At 53.6% G+C, this 9,816-nt stretch overlaps 1 protein-coding gene and 1 long non-coding RNA gene across 3 annotated transcripts; one reads left to right on the top strand and one right to left on the bottom strand.

The window, feature by feature from the left end:
- The first annotated feature begins 1,003 nt into the window (after window positions 1-1,003).
- LOC103190471 (cyclic AMP-dependent transcription factor ATF-4-like) lies at window positions 1,004-5,659 on the top strand. 2 transcript variants are annotated; one of them, XM_007911274.2, is made up of 2 exons: window positions 1,004-1,128; window positions 4,768-5,659. In XM_007911274.2, the coding sequence occupies exon 2, from the start codon at window positions 4,779-4,781 to the stop codon at window positions 5,607-5,609; it is 831 nt and encodes a 276-aa protein (XP_007909465.2). In that variant the 5' UTR covers window positions 1,004-1,128; window positions 4,768-4,778; the 3' UTR covers window positions 5,610-5,659. The 2 variants fall into 2 exon arrangements, with proteins under 2 accessions (XP_007909465.2, XP_007909466.2); XM_007911275.2 differs by lacking the exon at window positions 1,004-1,128 and adding an exon at window positions 3,531-3,582.
- Window positions 5,660-7,205: 1,546 nt separating this feature from the next.
- LOC121850268 lies at window positions 7,206-9,569 on the bottom strand. The gene is made up of 4 exons (XR_006085533.1): window positions 9,487-9,569; window positions 8,547-8,660; window positions 8,044-8,125; window positions 7,206-7,519 (listed from the first exon to the last, which is right to left on the bottom strand). It is a non-coding gene; the product is annotated as an uncharacterized LOC121850268 (long non-coding RNA).
- Window positions 9,570-9,816: the final 247 nt, after the last annotated feature.

The raw sequence follows: 9,816 nt of genomic DNA, 5'->3' as shown, positions 1-9,816 counted from the left end.
ACACACACACACACACAGGCTGTTAAACACACACACACACTCACGCTGTTGAACACCTCTCAGCTCCTCCTCTCCACAGAGAAACCACTTCCTGTGTGTGCAGCGCTGAGCGGCTGTTGGCGCCGCTCCGGTGTCCGCGGCTCCTCTCCCGCCCTTCGCGGCCGCCGCCCCACGTGGCTCGGGGCTGCTCACCGCCGCGGTGCTGATTGGCTCAGACTCCTGTCAGTCGCGAGGAAGGAGTCGGTGCTGACGGCTCATTGGCCAAAACACCGGTCAATCACGGGGGGGGCGGGAGGTATAAAGGCGCGAAGCGCCGCACTCGCTACATTCTGTTCCCGAGTTTGTTACATTCTCAGCTGATCCCGAACCCCGCGGCCGCCGCTCAACCCCTCCAACTCCTCTAACCCGTCCAACCCCTCTAACCCCTCCAACTCCTCTAACCCGTCCAACCCCTCTAACCCCTCAACCCCTCTAACCTCCTCCAACCCCTCTAACCTCCTAACCCCCCAACCTCCTCTAACCCGTCCAACCCCTCAAGCCCTCTAACCCCCTCCAACCCCTCTAACCCCTCCAACCCCTCTAACCCTCCAACCCCTCTAACCCCCTCCAAACCCCTCTAACCCCCCCAACCTCCTCCAACCCCTCTAACCTCTCCAACCCCTCTAACTTCCTCCAACCCCTCTAACCCCTCCAACCCCTCTAACCTCCTCCAACCCCTCTAACCTCCTCCAACCCCTCTAACCCCCTCCAACCCCTCTAACCCCCTCCAAACCCCTCTAACCTCCTCCAACCCCCCAACCTCCTCCAACCCCTCTAACCCTCCAACCCCTCTAACCTCCTCTAACCCCCTCCAACCCCTCTAACCTCCTCCAACCCCTCTAACCTCCTCCAACCTCCTCTAACCCCCTCTAACCTCCTCCAACCCCCTCCGACCCTCTCTAACCCCCTCCAACCCCTTCTAACCCCCTCCGACCCTCTCTAACTCCCCCCAACCCCCTCTAACCCCTCAGGCCCGGCCCCACCCGTGGCAGCAGTGTGAGAGGATGGGGTGACAGTCACCACTTCCACAGCCACTCATTCAAACCAAATCGAACTATCGACTCGGGTGACAAAGTGCGGAGAGAAACAGTGAGTTCAGTTAAAGCTGTTATTTTTTTTTCTCTGTGTTTTTTTTCCCCATCTCCGCCACGACCTGGTGGAATGTTTGTCTGGTTTGCTTTTAGAGAAACGTCTGTTGGTTAAAATGCGGACCGAGAAAAGCCGGAGAGAGCCGCGGGCCGGACGGGCCGGGGCGGGCCGGACGGGCCGGGCCGAGTGAGCGGCAGCGGGTAGAGCCGTACGCATTGCTGCTCTCTGCTCCTCTCCTCTCGGCCAGGAGAAAGCGTGGGGCAAGACCCCCCCCCCCCCACACACACACACACACACCTGTATGTGTTGCGGGGATCTAAACCTCTGACCTTTGTATATTTACAGATGTGCAATAATTGTACATTTTTTGTCCAGTTTTTACTAATGCAAACGTTTAGCTGCAGATGTTCAGTGCGGAGTGAGCGAGCGAGTGAGCGGTCTCTGGGTTCTGGCTTTGCCCCAGTCTCGCCCCCACCTCAGATAAACTCTTGACTGGTGCCGCCCAAGTGGTTGGTCTTTAATAAAATCGTTTCCAGATGAAAAAGTTTTTAGAAAAACCCAAACGAGCAAAGTGACCTGGAAGTTGTGGGGATCGTAATGTTAAGGAAAGAAAACCGCAAGGAAATGAAGAACCTAAATGCTGTGGTTGGGTTCGACCTGAGAGGAGCGATTGTTGGCCTTTGGTTGTTCTGTTAACCTGAGATTTCCGAGAGAGTGCGTGTCCAATGGTCTGGTATTTGCCGGTGACCTTGAGCCGAGCTGTAACATGTCTTGGAAGAAGACACGAAGAGTCCCGACTCTTCACTCCGTGTCGGATGTGATCATTTTGACCGAGCGTGAATTGACGCTGTCAAGCTCGTCTCCTGCAGGGTAAAGCCATTCGGTTTCACAACGCGCGAGCAGGAGGCCCCCGTGCCTTTGCCAGCTGTCTGAGATCTTTTATAATAATAATAATCCTTGCGTTTAATATTTGCGCCATGTAATGTCTTCAAACCGTCTCAAAGCGCTTCAAATCTACCGTTAGGTGCATTGACAACATTTTGTGAGCGAAACGGGGCAGCCAATTGCGCACCAGCCGTGTCCTACAAACAGTCGTGGATTGATTGACCAAATTGTTTTTAATTTTTTTTAAAAAGGATTGTTACCCCTAGAAAAGCGATCTGCCAATCAACTAACAGCTGGATTCCTATTTACTGCTCGGTAAACAGAGGCGTGTGGGGCAAGGAAACTTGCCCAACATTTTGCATTGCCCGGGAATCAAACCCAGATCCTCTCGCTTATAAGGCTAGTGCTCTAACCACAGAGCTACAGGATTCCACTATTAGTTTGGTTCCACTCTTTTTCCCATCTCCTTTTACTTTTTTTCTTTTTGACTATTTAACTGTCTGCTAAGCTGCTCTGATGTGGCCATTTATAAAAAAAGGTCTGACCTACGAGCTCTGGGAAAGGGACCATAGTGCGGAGAGTTCAACATTGTTGGGTGTCTGCAGTACACGAGTAGGAGGATTGGTTTGTGTAAAGAATGCTGATCCCGAGAAACCTGTCCAGCAACTTCAGGCCTTCCTCTTCACTGCCATCCAGAAAATTAATGAGGAGAATTGGAGAACACGTGCGTGGCCTGGGTCATAATGCCAATTCAAGGGTTCATTGGCACTGATGTCTTGACTTTGAACCTTACTCTGCGGCAAGCAGATCTATCTCGAGAACAGGGTGTGCAGACTCACAGTTCCACTTCGTTAAGCCACCTGTGTGTAGAATGGATTACACTCCCCCCCCCCCCCCCGGAGAAGCGTATCCTGATTTGGTGCCTTGGGGAAACCCGAGAGCATGTGTTCCAGGGTAACTCCTGCTGTTTAACCAGTTAAAACCACACAGCTTGCCATCAAGAGCTCTGTCAGACATGTTTCCTGCTGCTCATTCAGTGAGAACTACCCTATTCATTGCAGCAAATCTTTACATCCCGCTTCCCCCCCCCCCCCCCCCATTAAAACCAGGGGGAGTGTAGTGAGAGATGGGGAGAGATTATAACTGGGAATGAGATCTGCTGACAGCTGTAATGTTTATGCTGGTCCTGTTCATTGCTGTGTTCCTCTGTGGAATTGAGGTCACTGAGATAGGGACAAGGACAAGATGACAACACCACAAAAGGTTTCTTTCCTTTCTGGAGGCAGAGTGTGAGCGTTGAGCTGGGATTAGTCCCTTCTCAGTTTGGGAAGCAGTGAGTCAGGAGTCCAGTCTTGGGGTTCATGTGAAGACGGACGGTGTAGTGTCATCAATCAGCCACTAAGTGGCCTCTATATCCTTTTAGATTAGAACATGGTATCGTGATGGCACCTGGTGACCGGAAGCCAACACTGCACCAATGTTCTCTGATGATGGTTGAAACAGCATCAATGGGTCTTTGGTGCTTCATTCGAAATATCTTATTAAAGGATTAATAAGGCAAAACGTGAGGTGAGTTTCCTTACTCCACAAGCCTCTGTTTACAACAACAACAATTACAAGTCCTGTAGCTCAGTGGTTAGAGCACTCGCTTTGCAAGTGAGAGACCCGAGTTCAATTCCAGGCAGAGGGCGAAACCTTGGGCAAGTTTCCTTACTCCACACAGAGCCTAATAATAATCCCTCCAAAACCCAAAACAATAATAAATTGGTCATTTTCAACCTACGACTGTTTGTGGGACATTGCTGTGCGCAATTGGCTGCCGCGTTCGCCCACAAATATACAGTCAATTCACTTTACAGTGTGTTCTGTGAAGCGCTTTGGGACGTCCTCCCGACGTGAAAAGCGCTATATCAATGCAAGTATTATTATTATTTGTATAGCGCCTTTCACGTCGGAAGGACGTCCCAAGGCGCTGGACAGAGTACAGCATTTCAGACCCGAGCTGGGGTTGGGGGGGTGGGGAGGGGAAGGGGGGTGGCCGATGGCATGGTCGAAGAGGAGGATCTTGAGGAGGGACTTGAAGGAGGCTAAGGAGGGGGCGAGGCGGAGTGATTGGGGGGTGGAATTCCAGAGATTGGGGGGCAGAGTGGCTGAAGGCTCTCCCGCCAATGGTGGGATGGGTGGGTCAGGGGACGTGGAGCAGGCCAGAGCCGGCTGATCGGAGGGAACGGGTGGGTTGGTAGGGTGGGGCGAGGCCATGGAGGGCTTTGTATGTGAGAACCAGGATCTTGAACTGGATCCTCTGAAGGATGTTTACCAGCAATAAGTAGAAACTTGGTTGTTAGTCGATTGGTGGTTCACTTTCCGGGGGTAATAATCCCTCAAAAAAAATTCACTCACTCAATCTACGGCAGTTGTGTTGTGCTGTGAGCAATTGACTGCTGCATTTTATCCACAAAATACAGTCAATCCACTTTACAGCATATTCTGTGAAGCGTTTTGAGAAGCCTCAACCACGTGATAAAGTGCTATATCAAATGCAAGGATTATTACTGTTTTCTGCTGCCCCGCTGGCTCCTCAGACTGTTGGCACAATCTGGTCACTCATAGAATCATAAAATATTAACAGCACAGAAGGCCATTCGGCCCATCGTGCCCGTGCCGGCTCTTCAGAAGAGCTGCCCATCAGTCTTGTGTGAATGTGTGTGAATAAGGGCAGAGAGAGAGCTTCTGATTGACTGTCGTTTGTTACAGGAATTGCAGAGATGGATTGGATGGCGGAGAGGATGGACTTCAGTTTGCTGCACAGTGTGATTGAGGGGGTCCCGCTGTCCCCAGAGGAGCTGTTGTGCGCGGCCGAGGACACCCTGAAGCTGCTGCCGAGTATCCCGGAGCTGCCGGGGGGGGCCCCGAGCGAGGCCCTGGAGCCAGCGGCCTCCAGCGATCAGGTGGCCCCCCACACACCTCCACCTTCGCCTCAGTTCACTTCCTCGACCATTGACCCGAGCCAGTTGAACAACCTTACTTCCTTGACGACCGTTGTGTGTCATTTGAGCGATGACACTTCCTTGACGAGCGAAACGCATCACTTGCTTGACCTGCCGTCTTTGAGGACGACTGGATGTCATTTCAGTGACTGGAGCCTGTCAGTTACCGGAGACATTGACGAGCCAGTGGGGAACGCCGGGGAGCTGGCCGGAGGCCAGGACGATCCCAGTTTCCTCCCAGTCGCTGCGGGTACCAAATCAGAGTCGGCTCCAGGAAGAGAGAGTGACCGCGGACCTGGTCTGTCAGAGCCCGGGAGCCGGGGTGTGGCCAGGCTGGTCGGCGGGGGGAGAAGCCGGCCCAGTGGTGGCGGGGCTGGAGCCAGGCGGACTCCACCCCCCGGCAGCAGGAAGCACAAGAAGATGGAGCAGAACAAGAGCGCGGCGGTCCGGTACAGGTGGAAGAAGCGAGCGGAGCAGCGGGCGCTGGAGCAGGAATGCGGCAACTTGGAACAGAAGAACAAGACTCTGAGCGAAACAGCGACTTCGCTCCTCACAGAGATCCAAGTCCTGCAGAACCTACTGGCGGACATCGGCAAAGCCAAATCCTGACCATCGCCCTGACCTGACCTCCTCCCATTAACCTGTGGTGGTGGGGGGAGGGGGCGAGGGCGGGGGGCAGGGGGATGTGGTCATATCCCTCCTAACGCATCCTCAGTCGATGCAGATTTTTATACCAAAAAAATCCTGAGGCTGAACCTCTGAGTGGGAGCCAGAGTTGGGCTCAGGGTGGGTTTCGCTACCGTCTCGAGGAGGGGGAACACAGTGGGGGGGGGGGCTTTTTCCTCAATGTGAAGGTGACATTGAAAGGCCAGGGTGTCTGTAAGGCTGAAATTTAATTTTGTTTAAATGAAAGTGCTTTGAAACATCTCGACATGATAAGACGCTGCATCAAGTGCAAAGATTATTGTTATTATTTAGAAAGCGAGTCTTGCTTGGGTTTAAATCTTCTGCTCTCAGACACAATGTCAGGCAAGTTGTTGCCCTCACGGAGGGGGGGGGCGGCTGGGGGGAAATAGTCAAGGTTTCTCCCAAAGTGGGAGCAGTGCCCGAGGATTTCTTCCCGTCTTTTGTAGCATAAGAAAGGCCGGAGTGTCTAACAGAGGAAACTGGAGAGAGAGCGAGCACTCTCAGGCTGTGTGCCTTCTCAATGTCTGATCCACACACGGATCACTAAAGCATTAACCTCTAAATGCAGGGATGTTGGTGACAATAGAGACCAAAAATTAATCTGTGCCTCTTGATGGAATTGTTATACTGCCTTGGCTGCCCCCCTTGCTCTGCTCTGCACCTCTCTCAAAGCTCTGTCTCTCTCTTTGCTCCTTTGAAATGTCTCCTGAGCTATCAAAACCCAGTTTCCTGCTCTTACTCCATCCTGTCTGTCCTGGAGCTTGGACACCAGCAACTTCCAACAACTTCCTCCAGATACTGGGGAGCGTTCAGTGTGTGACAGGCCCCAGCTCCATCAAGCACAGGATCCAGTTGATCCAACTCGTGTACTCACTCGAACTAAACTCCATCCACCATCACAGCAGTTCTAGCCAAGCTCCACTGGCTCCCCAGCGCTGTAAGGATCAATTTCAAGATCCTCACACTCGTTTTCGAATCCCTTCATGCCTTGGCACCTCCCTACCTCTCTGACCTGCTCACTCCCCCAACCCACAACCCACTGCCTCCATTCGACCGTCTCCGGCCTTCCGCATGTCCCTCATGTCTACCGTTCCACCATTAGCGCCCGCGCTTTCAGCCACTATGCCCGAAACTCTGGAACACTCTCCCTCTATCCCGCCACCTTGCGCCTTCTTTCCCCATCTTCAAGTTGGACCTGAAGACTTTCCTATGCGACCAGGCCTACTGTCACCTCCCCCCACCCTCGCCCCAGCTCGGCGTTGCGCTCTGCCACTGTCAAGCGTTCTGGGACGCTGTCCAGTGTGAGGGGCGCTGTGTAAATGCAAGTTGCGTGCGTGTGCAAGGCCGGGATATGTATGTATGTGTGAGGCTGGTGTGTGTGAGTGTGAGGCTGGCGTGTGCGAGGCCCAAGCTGCGGTGTGGATGGAGGTGGGAGGGACAGGATCTGTTCTTGCTTTTCACATTTGCACTTTTTGCGGAGACGGAAATAAATAAATGAGATGTTTGTTTTGATGTTTGTTGTGGAGTAAAAAGTCTTTCATTGGGTTCAGAAACAAAACAAGACGCACTTTCCTACTTCCACTCAGCAAGGCCTAGCGAGGGGGGATGAGCGATGCCTGGGGAGGGGGGCCAGCGAGGGGGGAGGGGCAAGCGGCCATTCTGTCTGGTCCTGACCTCCGCGGCTCCTCGGTCTCTGCTCAGCCTTAGTCACTGCTCCTAGGGGAGGGGGTTTCGCTGTGCGTCGTCCCGAAGCCCCTCATCCCCTCTGAGGTGCCGGGGAGCGAGTGAGGGCGAAGTCGGGCGCCGGGTACTTGGCTCTGAAGCCGCTGGACCTGGAGAAAGTCATATTGACGACAATCAGTCACCTGCCAGTTGTTCCCGGGGCTCAGCTCAGCCTCCAGTGTGTGAACAATGACACGAAACAAAGTTCTGACCAGAACCACAAAAGCACAACTCAAATTGTGTTGACTTTGTTCCTGGTCTGTGTGTGTAAGGTGTGTGTCTGTCTGAGTGTGAGGCGTGTGAGTCTGTGAGTGTGAGGTGTGTGTCTGTCTGTATGAGTGTGAGTGTGAGGTGTGTGTCTGTATGAGTGTGAGTGAGGTGTGTATGTCTGAGTGTGAGGTGTGTGTGTCTGAGTGTGAGGCGTGTGTGTCTGAGTGTGAGGCGTGTGTGTCTGTCTGAGTGTGGTGTGAGTGTGAGGTGTGTGTCTGTGTGTGTTATGTGAGGTGTGTGTGAGGTCTGTGTCTTGAGTGTGAGGCGTGTGAGTCTGTGAGTGTGAGGTGTGTGTTGAGTGTGAGGGGTGTGTGTGTGTAAGTGTGTGTACTGTGCGGAGATAGTGGCTGTTGGTGTTACTGACCGGACTGCTCTCTGACTGTGATGTTGTGTTGGTTCAGTAATGCCCTCAGCTCCTGCACCTCAGCTGCCAGTTTCCTGCGCTCCTGCGGGGGGGGAGGGGGGGGGGGGGAGAGGGGCAGCTTTGTGTTACACTGAAATATTCATATCACTGACAGCACCGCACCCCCCCACACTGCCAGCTCCGGCAGGTTACATAGTGTACAGCTCGGTTTACACAGTAATCTTCCCCCCCACGTCACACCCCTCCACCCAAAACTACATACATACTGTGTACAGATACACCCAAATGCACTGTATGTATATATATATATACACACACAGATACACTGTGTAACACACATAGATACACTGTATACACAGAGATACACTGTATATACACAGCACTGATACACTGTATATACACAGCACTGATACACTGTATATACACAGCACTGATACACTGTATATACACACAGTGATACGCTTTATATCACACACACACAGATATAACCCCACAGGCTGTACCTCGCTGCAGGAGGCCAGTGGCTGCTGTGCTGGGGGCTGTGAGGACAGTGTTTCTCTCTCTGCCACCAGGTACCCAACCTCCTCGAAGATAGATCTCAGCAGCTTCCTGTAGCCCTGAAACACAGCGAGTTACAGTCTCTCACACACACACAGCCTCACACACACACACACACACACACAGCCTCACACACACACACACAGCCTCACACACACACACAGCCTCACACACACACACACAGCCTCACACACACACACAGCCTCACACACAGCCTCAAACACACACGGCCTCACACACACACACAGCCTCACACACACACACAGCCTCACACACACACACACAGCCTCACACCACACACACAGCCTCACACACACACACAGCCTCACACCACACAGCCTCAAACACACACAGCCTCACACACACACACAGCCTCACACACACACACAGCCTCACACACACAGAGCCCCCCCCACACACAGCCTAACACTCACACACACACTCACACACACACAGCCTCACACTCACACACACAGCCTCGCACTCACACACAGCACCCCACACACACAGCCTAACACTCACACACACACAGCCTCACACACACACACACCACACAGCCTCACACACACAGAGCCCCCCCCACACACAGCCTAACACTCACACACACACAGCCTCACACACACACAGCCTCACACACACACACAGCCTCACACACACACACACACACCCTCACACACACACACAGCCACACACACACACAGCCGTCACACACACACAATCTCACACACACACACCATCACACACACACCACACCACAGCCACACACACAAGCCTCACACACAGCCTCACACACACAGCCTCACACACACACACACAGGCCGGTGGGGGGAGAGGGGTCACGGTGTGGGAGGGTCAGGGCACTGTGGGGGGCAGTGGGGAAGGTACCTGGTGGGTGATGAGCTCATCGTAAAGCAGCTGCTCAGCCTTGTCCCACTGTCTCTGCAGCTTCTCCTCCAGTGTTGGGTAAACTAAGCAAAACACCATCAGTGTCAGAGACTCGCTCTGTCTCCCTCCCACTGATCCCCCCCCCCCCCCCACCCCCACCACCCCACACACTGACCCCCCCACACACTGACCCCACACACTGACCCCCACCCCCCCCACACACTGACCCCCCACACACACTGACCCCCCACATACCACACACTGACCCCCCACCCACCACACACTGACCCCCCCACACACTAACCCCCCACACACCTGACCCCCCACACT

Source organism: Callorhinchus milii, unplaced genomic scaffold (assembly GCF_018977255.1).
Source record: "Callorhinchus milii isolate IMCB2004 unplaced genomic scaffold, IMCB_Cmil_1.0 Scaffold16, whole genome shotgun sequence".
Classification (NCBI taxonomy): Eukaryota; Metazoa; Chordata; class Chondrichthyes; order Chimaeriformes; family Callorhinchidae; genus Callorhinchus; species Callorhinchus milii.
Note: the sequence above shows the minus strand (reverse complement) of the source record. Positions and strands in the feature narration are given on the sequence as shown.